This window comes from Psammomys obesus, unplaced genomic scaffold, assembly GCF_907164565.1.
Source record: "Psammomys obesus unplaced genomic scaffold, mPsaObe1.curated_primary_1811, whole genome shotgun sequence".
NCBI lineage: Eukaryota > Metazoa > Chordata > Mammalia > Rodentia > Muridae > Psammomys > Psammomys obesus.
Window position 1 is genome coordinate 4,236,404 of NW_026596162.1, and position 24,667 is coordinate 4,261,070.

Here is a 24,667-nt window from a genome sequence, read left to right on the forward strand (position 1 = left end):
GGAAACCCCAAAACACACAAGGAGGCACACTACCAAAGTGGAGATTGGCAGAGGAATTGAGGAGGACCCCCGCCCCCATTTGGAGATGGACCCCAGGTTAGCTAGAGATGACGAGAACTATATCCATCACACTGTAGGACACTTGAAAGGACTGGACTGACCCAACAAGGATGACAAGTAAAGCTATTAGAAACGAAAAGGGGCGTGTATGCAACAAGACCAGGGAGTATTGGTTAATTTCCAAGCATCCGTAAAGAAACCATCCACTCCGCCTACAAGAAGATTCAAAACAAAGCAAACAAAAGCCTCAGAGCATCCGCGAGAGGAAGTCTGTCATTCGTCTAGCTGTCGTTTTTGAAGAGGCAATAAAGAGAACGAAGCAGAGGCTTAAAGCTGAGAGAAAAGGCTTTTTGTCGAGAACTGTTAGAAACTAGGAACCTACAGGCGCACACACCACTGTGTCGTTTCTCGGAGATAAAAGAAGAGCGCACTTGGAAGGCATGCTCAGTGAGAGCCAGGGCCCAGAAGGGGCCTCCGCCGAGACCAGGCCTGGGAAAAGGAACTGCTTGTGTGACACAATGAGTCCAGGCTCATCCTCCCCCCCCCCCCGTTCCTCATGCTGTCCAGCATGGCTCTGCTGTGGAAGTGGGAGGTGAGGGAGAGTGTCTGCTTTTCTTCTTAGGTTGTTCTATCTGTTTTGACCAAATATGTGGATTTTTTTTTTTTTTAAATCACTTGTGGAAAAAAAAAATGCCTACTGTGCACATTGGGTTTCACTAAATGTGGCCTGGCTGCTTTATCTGGTCCACTTGCAAGTGGGCAAAGGATGTAGTTTTCTGATATTAACAGTACCCTGAGTTGCTGATACACGGTTTGTTGAATGCCAAATGTGCTTCCTGATGGGAGCTGAGATCCGCTCGTTTTCCTAGCGAGACACAAATCGTTGGAGCTGCCAAGCACGTTCCATTAATACCTATTTGGGGTGTGAAAGTGGTTGTGAAATGCGATAGGTGACCTGATGACTTGGTGAGGGTAGCTCACTCACCACGGTGCCTGCCTGCCTTGCGTGCACAAGGCCCCGAGTTCTGCTCCCAGCAGCACACAAGCTGGGTCCAGCGGCACACACCTGTGATCCTAGCGCTTGGGAGGTAAAGGCAGGAGGACCAGAAGTTCAAGGTCGTGCTCTGGTATTTTCCATCTTTGGGGCCAGCCTGGGCTGCATCGTACCCTGTCTCAAAACAACAATCATAATAACGACACTAATAATAAATAGCTTGGGTTGCCTCCACCATTAGTGACTATGTAGATACTAAACGCTTGCTCTAAGCCGTGTGCTCTCTCTCCCTGTGTGTGTGTAAACAGGTGTGTGCAAGCACACTTATTTGCTAAACCATTCCTACCAACACATCGGAACAGAAAGATAGCCCAAGGAAGTGCTTTTGTGACAGCAGAGCCATCTGGACCTGTGTGTCGGTGGTAGGCGTGTGAATCTGCGCGCAGGGTTCAGTGCCACGGCACCGATTACATGCCCACCTAAATACGTGCTATAGATACTTGGTGAAATCAGAACAGATGTAGATCCGATTCTAGTGGGCTGTATCAGCGTCACTGTGCCAGAAGGGTGGCACCACTGAGCCAAAGCTTGCTCAGTCCCTTGCTCAGAAGGGACCTCTCTAGTAATTTTGGAGCCTCAAGCCCCCAAGTCAAGTCATCATTTAACATAAAAACTTAAAGTTTAAAGAACTATTTGAAAAACAGCCAGGAAAAAAAAATGAATTCTTTTTATCTAGGAGATCCAAGAACGTTCATATTTATAAATATTTGGTGGGAATAGGGACGGCAGCTTAGTTAGTAGAGTTTATGTAGTACATAGGGAGCCCTGAGTTCCAGCCCCAGCATTTTATAAACTGAATGTGGTGGCACACATCTGTAAGGCCAACACCAGACCAGTGAGAGTGGGAAGACCAGCAGTTCAAGATAACCCTTGGTTATGTAGTGAGTTCAAGACCACCTAGGCTTTAGGAGACCCCCATCCCTAAGTAAGCTAATAACTGTCTGATGAACTTCCATGTCAAGCCCTTCACCTCCCTGTCATTAAAAGTGAGTTAGAAAGTGCAATTTGGTGTCCGTTTTACTAGTCAAGGTTTTTTGCTATGTAAGTCAAAAGGCTGACACCATCACAGCCCTTAGACAACAGGAATGTCCTTGTTCCCTAAAATTGTTAACTATGCTGTCTTACACAAATTTGCTTACATTAGTCAACAAAATGAACTAAAGTTGCTTTTCCTTTTTAAGAATTTTAGTCTGGTATATAACTATCAGCAGAAACATGAAGCATCTGGAAAATGAGCATTTGGGTGGGGATTGCTGAAATTGCTTTGACTAATCTAGACAGAATTACCCAGGAAGTCAGTCGAGTTAGTGAGGGAGAAGTGTGTGTGTGTGTGTGTGTGTGTATGTGTGTTTTATTTTGTTTTTGTTTTTTGAGACAGGGTTTCTCTGTGTAGCCATTGCTATCTTGGACTCGCTTTGTAGACCAGAATTGCATTGAACTCACAGAGCTCCGCCCGCCTCTGCCTCCCTGAGTTGCTGGAATTACAGGAGGGTGCCACTGCTCCCGGCCTGTAGTTGTATAGTAAGCAGATTTTTCTGTTGTCTTTCTTCATTTTCACTTCCTTTTCTCTCTGAGCGTTTCGTTGAAATAAGCAGTCTCTTTATTTTTCTCCAGGCAATTTTTTACATGTGTGTGCATGTGCAGGTACACGTGTGTGGGGAAGCAGTGAAGAGGCGTGGAGGTACAGGGATGGGTAGATGCCTGAAGGCCAGAGGACATCCTTGGGAGTCATTCTTTGCTGTATAAGACTGGGCCTTCCACTGACCTAGATCTTTCCAATTAGGATAGGCTGGTTGACCAGTTAGCCCCAGAAATGTACCTGGCTTCATTGCCTCAGCTTTGAGATTATAGACCCAAGACACCATGCCCAGCTGAGACCAGCCAGGACTGTCAGGGAAAGGGTAACGGGGGCAGGGTGGGAGGGACATGGGAGCCACCCTCCAGCATGGGGCCTAATCTGTGGGAACCGAGGAGTCTGTTTGGGCCCCTTGTAGTTGTGAAGCAAGCACTGCACCAGCTCAGATTTCTTCTTTGCCCCTCTCTAGATAATCTCAACAGATATAATTCAGACACAGATGCCTTTTGGAAAAATAGCCATATTAAAGTATCTTTTTATAATCAAATTAAGCAACAGTGAGAAGAAAAACAACATTTAATGAGACCAGTGAAGAAAGGGGAAATGGGGAATTTATAATAGTTAGGAAATTATTTATTTAAGACAGTAGGGCCCCAGGTCTGTGAGCCACAGGTCTCACTAAAATACACTAACTAAACAAACAAACAGCATAAAGATAAAAAACAAAAACAAAAAACAACCCAAGGTAGTCAGTCAGCTCCTGAGGTATGCCACTCAGGGTTGTCCTCTGGCCTTCACATGTGAGCACACAGGCCCCTACACACACACACACACAATCAGGCATGTACACACAAACCTTCCCTCAAAAAACCACCAGGATGAGACATTCTCCAGGTGATCTGCCAGAACTCTGAGAAGCAGGTCAGGTCCAGGAAGAGAGGGCTCAATCCCAGCCGAATCCAAGAGCGTACTGTGAGAGAGGGTGTCACCAGACCTTCCCAGAACACAACTGCAGAAATGCCAAATGATGTCGGCTGTGGTGGACTATACCTGTGAGCCCAGCACTCAGCAAGCCAGAAGCAAAGGGATCGCTCACCTGAGCTTGAGGCTAGCCTGGGCTATATGTTAGATCCAGTGATGTCTAGCATGGGTCTCCCGCCCCTGTGACTCTTCTGACTTAGCCCCTAGCACAGCACTGAAAATGAGAGTCATCTTCTCCATGATTTTAAAGGCAGCAGTTCTCACGTTGCCATTCATGTCCTTAGCTCTATTTTTTTTTTTTTTAACTTGGGCTAATGGAGTTCCTCTTATGTCTGGTTAACCAGCTTAAAAAAAAAAGACTCAATAGACAAAACAACCAATTGAAAAGGAAGCACTCAACTGGGACCTCCACTTCTATTAGGCCAAATACAGAATTTTTTGAAATGTTTGAGAAAACTTGATGGATTAGTTATCCCAGGAGAGTAAAGAATGTTTTAATTTAGCTGGGTATGATTATGTGATAAATATAATGTCTCCCTTTAGCAGGTTATTTTTATTGCGGTAAAAATGTACATAGCCTAAATCCGTTGTTTTTATAGATGTATCAGTTTTAATTGAATTTTATTTTATGAACACTAGTGCGAAGGTATCAGATCCCCTGGACTTGGCTATGAGCTGCCATGTGGGTACTGGGAATTGAACCCCGGTCCTTTGGAAGAGCAGACAGTGCTCTTAACCACTGAGTCATCTCTCCAGCCCCAGATGTATCTGTCTTTATGTTTTAATGTGTTTAAGCTCTTGCTGGCCTGTTTGTATGTGCAACATATGCATGCATGGTGTCTGCAGCGGGCAGAGGTGGCCTAAGTTCCCCTGGAACTGGGATCACAGGTGGCTGTGAACTGCCTGATGGGTGCCGGGAACCAAACCCAGGCTCTCTGCAAGAGCAGCGAGCGCTTTAACTGCTGAGACATCTCCCCAGCCCTGTAAGTGAGAACCTCTGGGTATGCAGCTGTACAGTATCAAGTGGATTCATATTGCTCTGTATTCATCCTCAGAACATTTTCATCTTCCAAACTGAGCCTCTACTCACTCACCACTAATTTCCAGTTTCCCTGCCCTCAGCTCCTGGCAACAGGATTCTCCTCTCTGTCTCTGACTTTGACCTAAGATACCATGTAAATGTAGCCACGTACTGTGTATCCATTTGTGTCTGGTTTATTTCACTTAGCACAATGCCTCAAGATCACCGATACCATAGTATGTGTGAGAAGATTCTTCCCCCTGTAAGACTGAAGACTATTTTATTGAGGTCACACACCATATTTTGTACATTGCGGGACGCTTGCCTGGCTTTTGGCTCTTGACTGTTAGAAACCTCACTTCTATGCCGTGGCCATAATGACTGGTCCTGTGGTAAGTCCACAGTGAGCATGCTGAATTGCTGTTCTTCACAGCAGCGTACCACATCTTATGTAGAGTTCACTTTCTCCACACCTATGCCAGCTCTTGTAAGGACTATCCCATGTTTTTAAACAGAGCCATTTATGGTAAGGATGAAGAAGAGAGTGTGACCAGTCAGCAGGACCCGCCAACTCTTGTAAGGAAACGCCCGTGTCTTTTGGTAGACCCATCTGAAGCAGGTGGCCATCTTGCAGGGACCACCCGCACTCTCACTGTGAACATGCCTGTTCTTTATTCCTAAGTGCCTTCTCAAGTCTCCACCCAGACTTTAAGAGAAAAATAACTTCAAGGGGAAAAGGGAAGAGCGATACCCTCTGAATTACAGTGATTCACACGAATGGAGCGGAAGTATTTGTTTTTAAGAGGCAAGGTGTGGTAGGCGTGCTGTTCATGATATGGGCCACTGTGGGGCGGAGGCAGGGTTGGGCCGGGCTGGAGTGCAGTGGCACTGGTCACATTCTAGGGTTAGATTGGTTCTTCCTTGCCCTGTTTTAGGGCCTGCCTCCACAAGCTGCAGGAGGCAGCTGTCCTTAAAGCTGTCATTTTTGTCCCTAGGGTGAGGATGGGTCTTTTATTGTGGCCCAAGATCCAGGGCTGGTCTGAAATCTAAGCAGGTAGAATCTGAGGCAAACAGAATGAAGTGAGTTTTGTAAACCAAATTTGTTCCATTCAAAGGATAGAATTAATTCTGTTTTTCAGTAGTGTTCTTTGTGTCTTATTTGGTGTTAAAACAAATATACTGTTGTAGAAATGGGACAGCTGAAAGAATGTGGCGCGTTGTTTTGTTTTCACTGACCTTACAAAGGGCAAACAGAAAGAGTCGGTGACCTCGTACAAGGTTTAAAAAAAAAAGAACAACTAACTCTTTAACTGGTCCTTGAAGTAAAAATTCTAGGAATGATTGCCTAGGAGGACGCAGCACTGTTTTACCATAGAGGACAAGAATGTGATGGCATAAGTGCCCTTTGGGGAGGATACACCATTCTGAAAGACAAAGCTAAATTACCACAGATATTAATTGGCACTGTCGAGGGACTCAGCAAAGCCCGTTCTGAATCGTGCTCACAAGGCTGGATTCTCAAATAACTGCCTGTGCTCGTCACTGCAGTTACTGTGCGAGTTTGCATGATGCACTGGGCTGTGACAGATAGATGCCTCACCTGATCTCAGGAAATGTCATCCCCATTCAGCTGCTGGATGCTGTAACCCAAGCACACTGTAGACACCACCCAAGAAACACAAAGGGAAGCTGAGATTTCACACCCACACTTAGAGGTTTATTTTGGCTCCGGGATTAAGAAAGGACACAGTCCACACTGGCAGCAGGACTATGAGATGGCGCAGGCAACTGGTGACATCACACCCGAAGTTAGGAAGCAGGAAGTAGACAGGAAGTAGGACGAGGCTAAGAAACTTTAAAGTCCAGCCCCAGGGACACACTTCCTCCAGTGAGTCTCCACATCCTTCCAAAGCAGTGCCTGAGATGAAGGTCATGCCTGGAAACACAGGAGCCTGAGGGGGACGCTGGGCGCTCAAACTGTGCTGTTGTCAGGTCTTCAGATGTGCGTGGAGGCAGCAACCTAAGTGTGTTTATGTCATATGTCCCTGTAAGCCATCAGCAAGCACACTGTGCAAAATGATAGCAGAGAAACGCGAAGGAAGGTAGGACCACCCATGCTATGGTACAGCTGTAGGGGGGAGGTGAAAGATGCAGGCAATAGTCAGAGGTCCTCGGGGTCGTAGAGACTGAATCTCCTCTGAAGAGGATAAAAGAATGTTTGATGTGTCCGAGAAGGGAAAGTGTCCCTAGAGGGCAAGGGGTGTGAATTCACGTCGCAATAAAGTAATGCCTTCTCGTTTCTAGGATCCTTCTTTTTGTATGTGTGAGAGAATTTGCTAGATGCTTTACTCTTCCCCCCCCTTTTTTTTGTTTCTGTTTTGAGTTGAGCATTTGGCTTATACTGTGTATGTGCATGTGTGTGTATGTGTGTGTGTGTATGCATGTGGGTGTGTATATGCACAAGTGTACATGTGTAAGGAGACCAGTGATCAACCTTAGGTATTTGCCTTCATTGTCTCTCACCTTATTATTTTGAGGCAGGGTCTCTCACTGAACCCTAAACAGGCTGGCCTGGAAGTACCAGGAGTCCTCTAGTCTCTGCCTCCCACCCCACTCTCACAAGTGCTAGGGTGTAAAAAGATGCACACCCCCTCACTTAATATGTGGGTGCTGGGGGCCAGGCTTAAGTCCTCCTGCTTGTGCTTTGTCAACTGAGTCATCTCTCTCCATGCTGTTCTTGAAGTTTTGATCCCCTAGCCTCTTCCTCCTGGTTACATGCGTGCACCACCTGCCCATGTCAGGGCTCTTTCTTATGCCTGTGCAGTGCCTCCCACTATTGGACAGTCTTCAGACTTAAGAATCACATGTAACCTCCCCTTCCTAGTAGGATCAGATTTCCCTTCCTCCTCCTTCCTCTTGTAGTTCCTCCTCCTCCTCCTCCTCCTTCTTCTCTTCCCATTTTCTTTTCCTTGAGTTATTTGCCTGTTACTGTTAAACAAATCTCCAAAAACGTAGTATCAGAAAACAATAATGTACTGTGATTGAAATGACTGGGTTCAACAAGATGCTTCTTCCTCAGGGCTTCTGTGTCAGGTAATGGCTGTGGCTGGATGTATCCACAGCTCCAGTGAACTGGATGTCCTAGATGGCTTCCTCAACTGAGCAGAACATGGCTACCTGCCTGTAAGCCCAGTCCTGACAGTGGCAGGATCAGTAATTCAAGGCCAGCCTAGTAGACATAGTGAGTTCAAGGCAAGTTTGGGCTGCGTAAGAACTTGATTCCAAAAACAAAACTCTTTAGCTGGAGAGATAGATGGCTCAGCAGTTAAGGAAGTGCTGCTCTTGAGAGGAGCCAGGTTCAATGTCCAGCACTCACATTAGGTGGCTCAAAGCCACTCAGGGAATATGATGCTGTCTTCTGGCGCTCTCTGGTACTGTATGAACATTTTATACATACAGTGACATACACACACTCTCTCTCAACAAAGAATTTTTTTTTTTTTAATTTTTTGAGACACGGTTTCTCTGTGTAGTCCTGGTTGTCCTGGAACTTGCTTTGTAGACCAGGCTGGCCTCAAACTCAGAGATCCACCTGCCTCTGTCTCCTGGGTGCTGGGATTAAATAAACAAACCTTTAAAGAGCCCTCAAAACTAAAAATAAACAAATGTGGTGTGGCTAGACAGTTCTCCGGATTTTCTTTTCCTCTCCATCATTTCTATTCCTCTCTTCTTCCCCCATACCTCCATGCACTTCTGCCCTAACCTGGACTTCCTCATAACAGGGACATTTCCGGATGAGAGACTTCTTTCACAGTAGTTGTCTTTCTCCCACAGGCGTCTGAGGAAGCCCAAAGCCTACAACAGCATAGGAAGTGCTTCAATTTCCCATGTGTCCCAGTCCACAGCCAAAAGCAGGTTACAGATTTAGTAACCTTGTTGAGAATGGTGATCCACATTTCCCATTTATTGAAAATTGTTTCTGTCCCTCTACTTCTTGCAACTAAAATATCTTACTTTCATGTATTTCATTTCATGTACACATTTTTTTTTCTGTTCCTAGTAAGAGATGGAAAGAATTCTGTGAAGAATTCTTATGCATATTCTAAGGAATCTTTAAGAAACCCATCTTCATTTAGCTATATTAAAATTAAGACTCCTAAAGGTCCCATAGAAAGGACATGTTACTTTTTTTTTTTTTTTAAAGAAAATCTCTTCAAGAAATCAGATCTGATTCATTTTTAACCAACAATGATAATGTATCAACTTTAGAAGGCGGATCAGCTTTAGAGAAAGGTAATCTACCTTCTGTGTGGCCGTCCTGGTGTGAACCCTTCAACAATCTTGCTTTTCATTCTCAGTCACTGACTAGCAAGCCTGCCACCACACTGGGGACACGCCATTATCTCCTTTCTGCTCAGACCTCATTTGACTCTTACTGAAGCCAAAGCTTTTTCCAGAAAGAAAGAAAAAAAGAGGGGACAGACTCTTAAGGCCACTTGCTGCTCCTGCAGAGAGGAAAATCTACGTTTGATTTCCATTACTCACATGGTGGCATCTGGAACCCCTGAAAGTCTCTGTCAATGTCATTTCCAAAAGATTACTTTATCTAATTAAAATTTTTTTCAGTTATTTTTGTATGTATGGGTATTTCGCCTGCATGCAAGTCTGTGTCATAGTTCCAGAGACTCTCATGCCCTCTTCTGACCTTTGAGGATGCCAGGTATGCACATGGCCACATACATACATGCAGGCAAAGCATTTATACACATTTAAAGATTTTATTTTTTTAAGTTTTTTAATTGAGAAAGGAAACAAATAGCCCAAATCTAAAGGATTGGTCACATAACTGTATGATCATTTAAAAAAAAACTTTATTGAATTCCATGCAGACATAAGTAATCTAATTTTCCTTAGTTTGGGAGGACACTGTTGAGTACCTCTTTCCTTCCAGAGGGGCACTAGGCTGGTTTTTGTTTGTTGGTTTGATTGTTGGTTTGTATCACGATGCCAAATCTCCAAAGCTTTCCTCCGGGGATGACAGAAAACAACAGGTGTGGGAGTAAATGGGAAGTTAGAGGTGGCCACCAGTTTGGCTTTTGGTTTCTTCCCTCTAACCCCTACAAAAGCTACCTTATGAAAGATGAATTGGTTCTTGCAATTTCTTTGGGCTGGTCATTAAAAAACTAAAAGGCTGGAGAGATGGCTCAGCATTTAAGAGCACTTACTGCTCTTCCAGAGGACTTGAGTTGGGTTCCTAGCCCCCAGGTTGGGCAGCTCCCAAAAGCCTGTAACTCCAGCTCTTAGGGATCCATTGTTCTTCTCTGGACTCTGAAGACGCCTTCACTCAAGTGTAGATGCGCTCATATGGATACACATGTGTACATGTAACTAAAAATAAAAGTAATTTTTTTATAAAACAAACTAAAAAGGCTGGGCGTGGTGGTACACGCTTGCAATCCCGGCTCTCAGAACTCGGAAGCAGAGGCGTTATTGCAAATCCCAGGCTAGCCTGAGCTACATGGCAAGACTGTCTCAAAACACAGTAGAAACAAACTAGTCCATCCCCACCTCCCTAGGAATAGCTCTTTACTCAGAACAACAACAAAAATCCCAGAGTTTTGGCAACAGTCATGCTCTCTGGCAATGACTGTGAACTAAGCATCAGGGTCTGATGCCGTGTCTCTCACCCAGGAATAAATACAGACCGTTGAAAGCCAACTCCAATAAACAATAGCCAGCAACTGCAAATTTCTTTTGCCTTTGCCTGTATGCAGGAGAAAAAAAAAAAAAAGTCAAATATTTTCTTGTCTGGCTTCTTTTGCAACGTAACAGAAAAAGGGACCTGGGCTGATGGTGCGCCACAGATCTCCTCTTTGCCCTCTGTAGCAGACAAACCCTTTCACACCTCACATACCTGACAGGTCCTCATTGCAACACAGCGTGACCGGGCAGTCGCTGTGCTGCTCACTGGCTCTGAAAATCGAATTCATCACACAGAATTTAACTTATGTGCCCTCTTGTGGACTTTCTCAACAGTCCTCTCTACTCTTTCCTTCTGACCTCAGGCAACCACATCGACTCTTTGCTTCTGGGAGTTTGACTTTCATAGATGCCACATAGGCATGAGATCAGCCAGCTTTGTCGTTCCCGGTCTGGCTTATTTCATTTAACACCAAACCTTTCAGGTCCATCTGTGTGCCACAGATAGCAGAAAGTCATTTAAGTGTTTATATGCTTCATTTCCTTTATGCATTCATCCACAGGAGGGAAACTAGATCCAGGTAGTGTGTGTGTGTGTGTGTGTGTGTGTGTGTGTGTGTGTGTGTGTGTGCGTGCTTGAGGTGTATGTATGTGTGTATGTATACATGTGTGTCTGTTTCATTCCCCTCTAATTTTTGTTTTATGTAAGCCATTCATAACAAGTGACACGGTTGATTTTTCATTCATTCCTTTTATCCTGCTTAGGATCTTCTGTCAAATTTGAAAAGGCTCCAGTGGCTTTCTGGAGCACAGGGCCTCTCCCTTTACTCTTCAGCCCTTGTTTCCATTAGGAGGGGGCTCATCCTCTATGCGGCATTACCCTAGACTCTTCAACAAAAGTCCACGGACACCAGGCTCCAATGGACAGTTCCAAACCCATGGTCACAAAACAAAGAGACACAGATGTGGCAAAGGGACCTGGCTGTGTTGATATGAGGAAGGGAGATGAGAGGGTTGGGTAAGAACAAGAATGCATTATATACTTATACAGAAATCTCAAATAAATGTAATGTTCTACAGATATTTCCATGGGACAGCCAGCAAAACGTGGAGACCCCTGGAATGTCAAGACAGGGGACAGGCCAAGACACGTGCTGCTTTTCTTCCACTCATGTCTCAGCTTCCAAGTTCAGCTCAGGCCTCCCCCTTTTCGTGTCAGCTATCGATGCTGACACATAATAAGTGGAAAAGCAACAGGGAGGAAGAGGCTAGAAGGGTCAGATAGGTCATCAGCATATATTAATCCTACATAATGATGGATTTCATGATGACCTTTCATCTAGTCTGATCATGTTAGTCTCTCATTATTTTCATGCCCCCCCCCCGCTTCCACTAATCTCCTTTCCAGCTGTCCCTACTACTTTCCTATTTGTTTGTTTTTCACCCAATGAACTATCACTAGGGTTTCTTGGTTATGTAGGGACATGAGCAACAGGTTATCTATAGGAACATAGACATCTCACTAGTAGAAGATGATGTCTCCCGCTCTTCCAGCAGCTGTTAACCGCCTGTAGACCCTTGGAGCAGGGTATGTTTGTGGGGGTGGGTATGTGTGTTTGAGTGTGTGTGTGGTGAGGTGAGTGTATAAAACTCCTTCCATGACAAGATGTTCATGGGCCGAATCCTGTGTGGGTCTTAGGCCCGCTGTCATAGTGCAACCACAAGTCATACCCGAGACACAGCGTTCCACAACATCCCGCCTTGTCCTTGGGCCCTTACCTTCTGCCCTCGCCTCCGCAGCGCTCGCTGAGCCTTGGAAGTGGTGGTGGACACAGATGCCCCACTTGTGCTGGACACTCGGTAGCCACTTATCCACCAGACTTGCAGAAGACCTGACTCTCTGGGGTTCCCACTCCCCACTACACAAAGAAGTTTCTACCCAAAGCTGAGGGCAGCACTGACTCCTTATTTATAAACATAAGATATTTAGAAGGTAGCCTAACAGGCACAGCGTCTGTATTTTCTTTTTAAATCCCAGTTTCTGAACCAAAAAGGAAGGATTTCAATCCCTGCCCGCCAGGCAATTCAGCCAGCATTCCCTCAGCCCGTTGGTCTCACTCATCCCCCACCCCAACCCCCCTGCTGGTAACTGATAATCTGTGATGTCAAACTGGGGACCATGCCGCCTAGCCAAGTAACAATAGTTGTCAATCTCTCTTGTTTAATCCTATAGTGGAGTACGACAAGGAGTTCTCCCCTCGCCAGCAGCACCACAAAGAGTTCAAGTTCAACTTATCCCAGATCCCCGAGGGTGAGGCGGTGACGGCTGCAGAGTTCCGCGTCTACAAGGACTGTGTTGTGGGGAGCTTTAAAAACCAAACTTTTCTTATCAGCGTTTATCAAGTCTTACAGGAGCATCCGCACAGGTATGAAGGCTCAAGGAAGCCCAAAGGTGGGGCCCACTCCCTGCTTCTCACCCTCTCTCCTCATATGACCTCAGGTGTCTTCTGAAAGGTGTCCCGGAGGTCAGGGGCCATTGAACATGAAGAGCTGGTGTTCTGAAGGGTAACTAGCAGGGTGTTTTCGTAGCAAGTTGACTTTTCAAATAGCTGTCTTTTCCTAAACAAGCCCTTAAGTAGTTCTTCGTAAGTATCCTTAGTGACCAGCCAAACTCTGATTTATTGGGCTAAACTGTTTACGGTTATCATTTGCTCCCCACTTTTGATGATGTGCGAGTGACGAAAATTAATGCACACATCAAAATGATGGAATAGCGCTTACAAGAGATCGCATATACAAACACACTACCATTTGGATACAGGAAATGATGAATTGCTTTTTTCTGTATGTTAGAATTATTTTTTTTTCTAAGATGAGTTCAGACTGATTGATGGGGGGTGGGGAATCTGCAATAAAGTACATTCATAGTGCCTCCTAGCAATAAAGAAAAACTGCCCCAGCATCTTTCTGAGCGTGGTAAGGCAAAGGACTAGGTAGTAAGCATTTAGTTCAAGTCTGTATTAACAGAAAGGGAACCAACCAGTATGAATTATGTTGAACAGTTGGGCCTCTATTTAGCATACACTCAGAGAGAACAGAATACAGGAGGTGGATATTGAAGGCAGCTTAAGCCACTGATAATGCTTACAGCGGTTAGAAAGCATATGCAAAGAGAAGCATGAAAGATGGACAATGCCTAGGGAAGGAGAGCCCACACTCAGACCTAAGACAGTTCTCTTTGTTTTCTGTTGGTTTGGCTGTTTGTTTGCTTGGTTTGAGCAGGTTGCCATGTAGCTCAGGCTGTCCTTGAACTTGCAGTCCTCCAACTTCTGCCTCCTGAGTCCTGGGGTTACACAAAACAAGCCCATTATCTTCTTTGCTTTCAACTCTAACCTGCCTGGGAAAACTATTAACTTTCCAGTAGGTTCCAGAGACTCTAGGTTGACCCTCGGTTTCTTCTGGACATTTGGATCTGTTGTGGCAAGCATGCTCGCTGAGATGCCAAAGAACAGGAGCCAGCCCCGGGGAAGGGTGGTTTTAGCTTTGAAAGCACTGCAGTTTCTGGCAACTGGGCAGTCTCCAGTCCATCCAGGGAAGCTCCACTGGAGGGAATCTCTGTATGCCCCAGGAGGGAGCTGAGAAAGTGCCTGTGGGTGGCTGTGGGGCTGGAGGAGGGAGCTGAGAGACAAAGAAAGCTCAGAGTTTTAGAGCTCCAACACAGGAAGGGGGATGCTTAGGAGGGCTTAAGGAAGAGACAGAGCAGGCAAGAAGACAAGGAAAAGGTCATAGGTAGTCACCACAGGCAGGACTGCAGTGGCTAGAGGAAGGTGAGAGACTGAAGCTTTTGGGAAAAGAGAGATGGATACGTGTCTTTAAAGATGTGCCCATATGAGCAGAGAGAAATAACCAGATAATTGTAGCAGGCCAGAGCTCTGAGCACCCAGGTGGATGCCTGAGAAGGGTGTTAACAGCTCTAAGAGCTAGGAGAGACTTATGGAGTTGATGAGGAGAGTAGCAGGTGGAGGGAGGAAGTAGGATATGAACTGAACTCTAGAATTTGGAATCAAATTTGATAGATGGCAAAAGCCAGCAGAAACAAATGGTCTGTGCGTACCGTAGGAGAGTCGTTTATGCCATTTGTGGGTTTCAGCACCAGATGAATGAAAAAAGAAAAGGAGGACATGGCTGCTCCTAGGTATGGGCTGAGGTGAAGACTTATTGTAGATAAGGGGGTGGGGGGGAGCATAGCCAGAGTCATAGACATCTGTAAGAGTCTAGGGTGAACATGGCCAGACTGAGCTGGGCCAAGTGAAGAGAGTTGGAAAGGGGGAACAAAAGAGGAGCCACAAATCAAAAATTCTGGCCTGGGCCAAAAGACTGGTATAGCCAAAATGGCTAAGTTATATAGGGGCTGGAGGTTGGGGGGAAGCCCAACCTAGTATCTGGGCTGGAGAGTTCCAGGTAAGGGGGGGCAGAGCATGCCAGCCAGGAAGACCCTATAACAAGTAGGGACTGAGAGCTTCTGGGAGAGCCTGACCATCAGCATCAGCCTTCATATGTTAACAGACATCTCAACCATTTCTCCTGGGTTTGAGACCAGCACATGCCAGACACTTTGAACACGTCATGGTGCTGACACACTACACTAAAGCTTTAGGTTAGGTCTTAGCTGGTACAATTACACAATGAGTGAAATTCAGCCATTGGGGTATGGTGATAAGGAACCAGAATTTCAGGACAAGGAAGTTTCCCGGTGTCTGCATGTCTCTCTTAAATACAAGTGCATCTGGTAGCTTTACGGTAGAGAGCTTGTTTAGGAGGCAAAATCTCTCCTTTCTAGATATTTATCTTTTGATGCACTAGAACAAATTGGCATTCAGTGGGTCTTTGGCTCTGTCTTAGGCTTTGGCTTTTCAGTCTGCCCAACTGGATATCTCGTTTTCCTTCTCTCTGAGAATGGCTGGAAGGTACTTTTTGGGCTCTCAAGTCTGCGTGAAATCCATGATTTTCCCTGTCCTACAAGAAAAGACGTAACGAAAAGGTTAGGCTGGAAGTATAGCGACCGTGGAATTTTTCAAAAGCTTTTTTATCTTAAAGAGGGAGCTAGCAGAAGCTCCGTGTGAGGTTCATACTGCATTCTAGCCAGAAAGGAACAGCTGCCACGGGCTCAGGATGGTGGTGACATCCTTCCTTGGGGCCAGCCGTGAGGCTGGAAAGCAGAAACCAGAATGCTCTCAGCCTTGGATGGCTCTCTTATATCGATTCGTCTTCTAGGATGTGAGCTTTTGGCAATTGGGTGTGTTTGCTTTGTGTGCATAGGAGAAAGAGAATACTAGGAAAGTTGGGGAGACTTTCATGCTTTTGAAGGGATCCAGGTTGGCTGGGGGAGGTTTTCTTATCTGTGGGCCAGAAGCCCGGGCCTCCCGCTACTTCCAAATGTTCTTACAGAGGCCTCCAGACTTAGCTGCAGGGTTCCTTCTGTGGAGGGTTTGACCTCCCCATCTGTACCATCTTGGGGTGTCTTGGCTGAACACGCTTTTCTGAGCATAGAGGAAACTTATTTATCTAATCTGTGCTGAAGTACAGTTTGTAGCATTTGCTGTGTTCACTTAATTTAACAAATGTTTGCGTTACAAAACAGTTGGCCTCCTTGAAGGAGGGACGTTGGGTTTCTAAATGCTAACTCAGAACATGAGCTAAAGGGCCGAAGGAATGGTGTGTTGAGTCTCCCGATGTAAAACGCGCAGCCAGGAGAGCTGATTGGGAGGTTCCAAAAGCCTCCAAGAGGTCAAGTGTTTCTGTGACTTGTAAATAATCGGAACAGGTAAGTTTACAACAGCAATTGGTTTCTTACGTAAAGGGTACTTATTAGAGAAACATGGTCCTTGACCCAAAGTCTGAGAAGGAATCTTGAGATGGCATGTGCATGAGTCAAGGAAAGACTTGAAGCAGCCTGTAGATCACACAAGAGCAACTCGATTACTTCCGCTAAGTCCAAGGCATACAGGATGCACTTTGTAAGTTAGTTCTTTGGAAGTTTTCTCAGTGGTGGGCTGGCAAGATGGTTCAGCTGGTAAAGGTGCTCACCCATAGGCCTGGTGTCCTGATTTCTATCCCCAGGACCCACATAAAGGTGGGCCGAGAGTACCAGCTCCACAGAGTTGTCTTCTCACCGCTATTCGCACGCCATGGCACATAGACACATTATGCACATAGTAAGAATTACTCAGTAGTCTTGAGAATGTTTATATTTTAAGATGAATTTGATAGGGTGTGGCTCAGTATAGAGCATCTGCTGGGTTACAGTCCCAGCACCTAAAAAGGAGAGAGTAGGTGAGAGGGACGAATGGGTCTGGGAGGAGTTAGGGGAAGGAATATAATCAAGATACACAGGATGTGTCTTAGTCACAGTTCTGTTGCTGTGAAGAGACACCATGACCAAGGCAGCTCTTATAAAAGAAAGCATTTAACTGAGGGCTTGCTTATAGTTTCAGGGGTTTAGTTATTATCACTATAGTGGGGGGCATGGCTGCAGGCAGGCAGGCAGGTGTGGGACTAAGAGCTTACACCCTGATCCACAGGCAGAGTGGGCAGAATGAGAGACACTGGGCAGAGCACAGGCTTTTGCAACCTCAAAGCCCAGGCCACACCTACTGCAACAAGGCCCTACCTCCTGATCCTTCTAATCTGTCTCAAACAGCTCACCAAACTGGGGATTAAGCATTCACATATAGGAGCCTGTGGGGCCTATTCTCATTCAGATCACATTACATGTGCATAAAATTCTCAGGGAATTAATAAAATGAGAACACGAATTAGTACTGTAAACCAATACATTCTTACAGTAATGCTGATATAAATTTGCATTGTATATAAAATTAACAGTTTGGAAAAAGCCTTTCCTTCATACCCTCTCATAGATGAGGCAGATGTCACATCTGAGAGAATAAAGCATGGCACGTTTAAATTTTGCGGAGGCTAAATCACACTGAAACTACTGTTTGTGGTATTTTCTAAAATTACCCTGATGACATGGGAGCATCCCTAAACTAGTATAAGCAAGAAGTACCCAGGGGAGGTCAGCACCACCCATCCTTTTATACATATATATATCCTTTAAATAATTTATTTTTATTTAATTTAATATTAATTGAATTTTAATTTATTTAATTTAATATTTAATTTATTTATTTTTATTACAATTTATTCACTTTGTATCCCAGCTGTAGCCCCCTCCATCATCCCCTCCCAATCCCGCCCTCCCTCCCTTTTCTCCTCCCATGCCCCTCCCCTATCCACTGAGAGAGGATGATGTCCTCCTCCCCTTCTATCTGACCCTAGCCTATCAGATCTCATCGGGAGTGGCTGCATTGTCTCCCTCTGTGGCCTGTTAAGGCTGCACCCCCTTCAGGGGGAGGTGATCAAAGAGCCACCCACTGAGTTCATGTCAGAGACACCCCTTTTCCCCTTACGAGGGAACCCACTTGGAGACTGAGCTGCCATGGGCTAGGTCTGTGCAGGGGTTCTAGGTTATCTCCACAGTCCTTTATGGCATGCCCCATACCGCCATCTTCTGAGCTCAGATGCAGGCATCACAAGGATGTTCCAATCTGTTTCCATTGGTGGAAGAGCATGTCTGTTAGAATTCAGGTTTTCCTGCAGAAAACCTTTTCATACTTCAATTGCTCTCTTGACCAACCGTGGCCCATCAAGATAGAGAGGAGGTAAGAGAAGGAGCAGGAAGACTAGGATAAAGTTATGTCTCCATCTGTACTCTCAAGGATCACTCCTGTCCGCTTACCTCTTCACTGTGACCCTCTGTGTGGTGTGCACAGCAGCCGTCTCCAGGCTTGGAGTGCACTTACAGGCTGCTCTGCATTCCCCTTGCCCTCCCATCCCCATGCAGAGCAGCAAGATGGTACTGTGTTGCTTTCCACACACATGGCTCCTTTCTAGCACATCTGTGTTACTTACTTTTTTCATCACGGTGACCAAGTTTATCTATGAAAGAGCAGCTTAGGGAAGAAGGGATTTAGTTTAGCCCACAGGGTCATGGCCAGGAAGGCATGGTGACTTAATCTGTGGTAGGAACTGGGGTACATATCATTATTTTTTATACATGGAGAAGCAGAGGGGGACTATGGCGGGAACCAGGACCAGGCAATAACTCATAAGCCCACCTACTTCTTCAAGCCAGTTCTCACCTCTTAAAGGTTCCACAACCTCCCAGACCACCACCAGCAGCTGGGGACCAACTATTCAAACACAAGTCTATGGAGGTATTTTACATTCAAAACATAAGTAGCATCTTTAGATAGACCAGGCAATGTTGCAGCCTTTAAAGAATGTCATTTTTGCCTACAGTTCTTATTATTCAGTGAACTTTGTGTTCCTGAAAGTCCAAGACATTCTTGTGAGAGCCGGTCAGAAGTTATGACAGAGCTGTTTCCTTTCTGAGGTGTGGCCATTCAGTGTGTGAGTCAGCCATCTTGCCTCTGCTGGTTCTGACATTCCAAGCCCTCCCTGTTTGACAATCATGTTGTTTGGCAGTGACAACCCATTCTCTTTAACTATGGTCCTCTTTCTTTACTACATTATATCATATAGTTTTGGGGGGAAGACATTTAAAGTGAGAATCGGTAAATTTAAAGTGCATTTTTTTTCTGGCACAAGTAGCATCAAAGTGTGCGTATGTGTGGGGGAAGGGGAAGGAAGAGAGAGAGAATACATACATGTGTGGTATATGAGTTTGTGGATAGAGAGGGCTTAATAGAAGCCAAAGAAGGGTGTCAGGTATCCTTCTCGCTCACTCTCCACCTTACTCCTTTGAGGCGGGGTCTCTCCTAAAACCTAGAAATCACAAATTCTTGCAAAGCTAATATCCAGCAAGTCTCAGAAATCTTATCATCACCATACATAGCTCTGGGGTGACAGAGGTATGAGAGAGAGAGAGAGAGAGAGAGAGAGAGAGAGAGAGAGAATGAGAGACCATGCTCAGCTTGTTACATAAGTCCTGGGGTTCTCATGGACGTAACTCGGGTCCTGGTGGTTTCACAGCTGAGTCATCTCTCCAATCCTGACACTGAATTTTACATTCTAATGGTAAGTAGTCGTGTATTGTGTGTGTGCAATTGGTTTTGCATCCATCTAGAACGGCAGTTGGTTGAGTTTTGCTGGCTTGGAAGTCCAATGGAATTTTGAAATCTGCCTATACACTAATCTTGGGGTGGGTGAATGAGAGATTTACTATTTTGCCGTTAAGGACGATTGTTATAAATGTTTTTATAGAACACTCAAACTAGGACAGACATGGTGGCACATGCCTTTAATCCCAGCACCCAGGAGGCAGAGGGAGGCAGATCTCTGTGAGTTCAAGGCCTGCCTGGTCTACAAAGCAAGTCCAGAACAGCCAGGGCTCATTACACAGAAAAACCCTGTCTTGAAAAATCTAGGAGCAGAGGCAGCCACTCCTGGATTCATCCCTTCAATAACTCTTTATAAAAAACAAACAAACAAATAAAAAACACTCAAACAAAGTAGACTAAAGAAATTATCCTCTAAATTTCCTAAAAAGTTTTTTGTTTATGTTTTCTAAGATTAGGAGTTGATGTGACTATACACACACACACACACACACACACACACACACACACACACATTTCTGATTTGATAGGATTATGTGATTTTTTTTAACCTTTCCTACTATCAACACATTAAATTATTTTCAAATATTGAAGCAATTTTAGACCTTGGAACAAGTTCCATTTGTGATTTGTTATTTTTAAACAAGCTTGGATTCAGAAACTAGGTCTGGATCACCTCTGGGTCTATTTCCATAGTCTTTTTAGTCTCTTGATTGCTCTCCATTTGGTTTTATTTCCTGACATGCCTTACATCTTCTTAAATTTTGTGCATAATGTAATAAAAGCAGCCATAGACATTGTTGCTTTCTTGTAGACTGGACCTTCTTCTGGAAGTCAGAGACAGTGCAAACAGAGTATTTATCCTTTTGTCAGAGATGAGGCTGGGCTTCCGGTTTGCTAAGGCTCATCTGTTTCTGGTTTCCTCCTCCTCTTGCAGCTTAGCCCCCTGGAGGTTTCAGCTGAGGCTAGGATGCTTACCCGAGGCCCTCATCCTTGGTGGGCTCTGAACTCTCATATTTAACTCCCCAGCGTTTCGAAACTGCCAAAAATCTTCTTTGTCTCTGAAGCTTCTCAACAACTTCTTTCTGCTTGTTTTCTCAGCTTCCTACCCCATGCATACACAGCTTAATATTTGGCAAGTATCTCAAATGAAAATATTAGTGTTCATGGCAGCCAGGACTTAAAGAAGAAAACTGAACCCCAAACCCTACGAGGGCACATTTACATGTTCAGTTGTAGGCAGGCTGCTTCCTGTGAGGCCTTCCTCTTTCTTGTCCTAGCTACCTTCAACCCATCGTCATCGTCATCATCATCGAACTCTCATTTTTATCCTTAGCTGTTATGCCAAGCCACTGCTTTCTACATCGGTGTGTTGATTGTAGGAATTCACAAGCGCTCTGAAATGCAAGTCAGCAAACACCTCACCTCAGGGCCCTGCCCCACTCTGTGGTCTTGAGTTTGATACGTCATGTGTTGCCTCCTTTCCTGCTCTGAGGTGATTTCAAACCGGCTTGAATTTGTAAACACAGTCCTTCTGGGCTTTGTTGTTTATTTTCTTTCGTTCTGTGTTTTTTTGTTTGTTTTGGAGAGGAGGTGTGTTAGTCTGACAGAAGTCTGCACCATCTCAGGCGACCAGCATCTTAACTAGGACTTTAATTTGGAAGTCTCGTAATGAATCCCCCACAAATATTGTTACTTGTGTTACTAACCAAACATATAAAGAGATCCAAGTTCAGTAGCCGATCCAGCTCCAGGATCCAGGACAGGCGTTTCTCTAGAACAGCATTACTCATAGATAGATGGACAGTGTTGCTATGAAATGCTGTTGGCTTCTCAGTGAAGGTAAAACTCAACCCTCTTAGGAACCTGAGACACTTTCTTTTCTAAAAAAGAAGGGCGAATTTGAGAAAACCAGGATGGAAAGTCGGTTTTGGTGTTTGTGGAGAAGAAAGCCTTTTATCATGGTCCCTGGCCACGCCACGTTCAGTTTTCTACCTGGCTTTCACAGCTCAGTCAGTGTGGGCTTCAGGCGAGTGATAAACCTTTTAGTATTTGTTCTTTCTCTGCTTGAAAAGGGGGCAATTTGAGGCATCCACAGCTTGGGGTATGTAGCTAGCTGGCTTGGTCTTCCTGGTTAAGTACACCTCCTTTCTCCTCAGAATGTTCTCTGCTAAAGTGCAAAACCAAGCTTGAGAAGTTCCCAAGCCTCGCTTGACGTCTTATGATCTGCTTGTAAGGCACAGTGCAGAATTAAAGTTATAAAAGTGTTGTGTACATTCAGAAGAACGCAGAGGTGTTCCATGTTGGCTGGAAGTCGGGGTGTGTGGTGGGAGAGCACAGCAAGTCTCTGGAAACTGCTTATGTACTCAGCTTAAGTAAGATGGGCAAACGGGTTCCTGTTTCTGTTCACTGTGGCTTATGCATTATTTATTACTAGAAACTGATTGCTTTTGATTGCATGCTTCTCCATGCATGTTCAGAGGCAGGCTACATTAGTGGTTAGGATTAGTTTATGAAACATCTTCCCCCACACACAATCATATTAGCAGTATTTTAACTGTTTGATTTCCCTACATTGGACAAAGATGTAGAAATGTAGGGTTGGAGAGTTAAAATGGGTACAGTTTAGGTATATGCTTATTCAAAGGTACAGGGATTCTCCATCCTCTTTGCATTTGTGATGAGGGCAGGCTGGAATAGACTCTAGGACACTAGATCATTGTTTTGTTTAGTGGCTGAAGAAGCCCTGCCATACAGAACGGAATCAGTTGCCTTCATACCTCTCCCTGCCTTCTCCAACACAACTTCTCTGGACTTGATCTTTCTATGACTCTGCTTGTAGGCCTAACTTGAGAACCCATCCATAATACAACCAAACATTAGCTCCTGGCCCAGCCTCCAGATGATTTTCTCTATTTCTGAAAGGAGAGGAAGACAGATGTCTTGAGAGCAGGTGGCCTCCAAGCTTGTGTCTACTAAGCAGGCAAGGGAGAATGGAAGTATTTAAAGAAGAGGTGCTATGCTTTGAGCCTTGCCTCATGGAGTGTTCTCCCGGACCAGTAGTATCTGGGTCTCTCTCAAGCCTGGTGAATACACACCTGCTCAGGTCCCATCTGGGTCCACTGAGGCTGACTCTTTCTGGCGAGGGGTCATAGTCTGCTGCAGGCTTCCCTGGAAGATACATGGAAGATGGTTACAGCATGTGCTGTTGGCTGCATGACCATAATAACCAAGGAACTTAAACCATTGCCAAATCTGTGCTGGTGCTAGCCCTATTCTCCTATCAGGGTGCTCAGGAGAACCAATGTGGAGGAGCTTTGGAAACAGTCACAGGGCATATGCCAATAGCATTTTCTGTTTGTGTTCTGACAGCAAAGTGGTTTGTACTGGGTAAAGATGAAAGGGTGCCTGCGGAAATTTACAGCCTCTTAGAATATGATAGTCATCAAGGTGAAATCCTAGCACAACCAACTGCTACAAAGTCAGTTATAACAACTAATTTATGAATTTATTCATCACTGCTAAAAGCTGTGTATATGCAGAGCAATAATAATGCATCCTGTTTTCTAGTACTCTTATTTTCAAACTTACAATTCCCTTTCTACCTTTCTAGAGGCAAAAATTTAAATATGAACCTTACATAAAGAAAAACTTGAGCTGGGTGCATGCCTTAATCCCAGAACTTGGGAAGGTAGAGGCAGTGAGATGTCTGAGTCTTAGGGCAGCCTGGTCTACAGAGTGAGTTCCAGGACAGCCAAGGCTACACAGAGAAACCCTATGTAAACCTCAAACAAACAAACAAACAAACAAACAAACAAAAACCCCTACATTATCAAGAACATTTTTTAACCTAATAAAATGGGTTATGGCAAACACAGCTGTTTCTGACAGAGCACCATGACCTTGGGTACAGTCTGTCAGGAGGACTGATCATCAGGCGCCTCCTGCCCTTCTCCAGAATGAATGAAGAAAAGGCCCACAGTATGATACCCAGTGGAGCAGTAGCAACCTGGAAGGCACCTTGAAGCTGAGTCACATGGGACCACATGGAGACAGTTGTGCCCACCAACCGGAGCCCTCCCGGTCTCAGGGAGCCATGCCAGTTGTTCAACTTTAATTCCAGTGTAATTTTTTAAAAAAATTTTAAGGTCTCTTCAGTCAGGCTTGTTGATTGGTTAAAAACTTCACCTTCCAGGGTTATCAGGCTGAGGAAAATCACACCCTAGATTGGAAACACAAGACATCACTCTGTCTTTGCAGGAGGAAGCCTTGATCATCACACAAAATGGCGTCTGTGTGGTGGTGTGGTGGCGTAGAGAAAAACAGTCAACAGGTGCCTGAGCCCATTTCACTCCAGCTCTGCCAAAGTGTGGTTAGGAGGACCAGAGGCACCCTCTTTGATTTGGGGGGCTTCTACTTTCTCAGTGCTCGGGTTGTAACCCCTGTGCGTGCTGGGTAAGAGACTCATCACAGGGAGAGCTTTACGCCTCCTCGGGGGAGGCTACGCTTTTCAGAGGAGACAGTTGACAAAGAAGGCCACAACAAAGAAGGCCATGAGTCACTGAAGAAATGAATAGATGTGGGTCCAAGAGGAAGTGCATGAGGGAGTTCCTAGATGCTTTGAGGTTGTGCTTTAGACTGTAATTCCTTTGTAAAAATCCTGGTGCACTGACTGTGTAAACAGGTTTTTCTTGGTCCGTTTTGTTTCACTGTAACAAAATATGGGAGGCTGGCATTTTACAGAGAACAGAGATTTCTTAGTTCTGGAGGATGGGTGGTCCAAGATCAGGGAGCCACAGCTGGTGAGGACCCTATGTCATCCCAGCATGGAAAGTAGAAAGGAAAGAGTGCGTGCATGGGGGGAAGAGGGAGAGAGAGTGTGGGGAACCTCATGCTCTCACCAGGAACCTCCTCAGGTGATAGGGATATCCTCCATTCACGAGGGAAGAGCCCTCACAGCTTAGTCACACCCTAAAGACCCATGGCAGCACTGCTGCCCTGGGCAGCAAGTCCCCGAGCTGTGACTTTGGAGGGGCACCTTCAGACCTTAAGGGTTGTTTGTGATGCCATCCCACTGAGCACAGTGTTCCCTTGAATGGGAGGAACAGAGCAGAGTCAGGAAGGCCTTGGGG

General features: G+C 45.2%; 1 protein-coding gene across 1 annotated transcript in view; it reads left to right on the forward strand.

The window, feature by feature from the left end:
- Bmp6 (bone morphogenetic protein 6) overlaps nucleotides 1-24,667 on the forward strand; it is a 143,728-nt gene that overhangs the window by 99,824 nt on the left and 19,237 nt on the right. Inside the window, exon 2 of the mRNA XM_055595092.1 lies at nucleotides 12,626-12,818. Within this exon, the coding sequence (XP_055451067.1) occupies nucleotides 12,626-12,818 (193 nt within the window). The remainder of the gene's footprint in view (nucleotides 1-12,625; nucleotides 12,819-24,667) is intronic.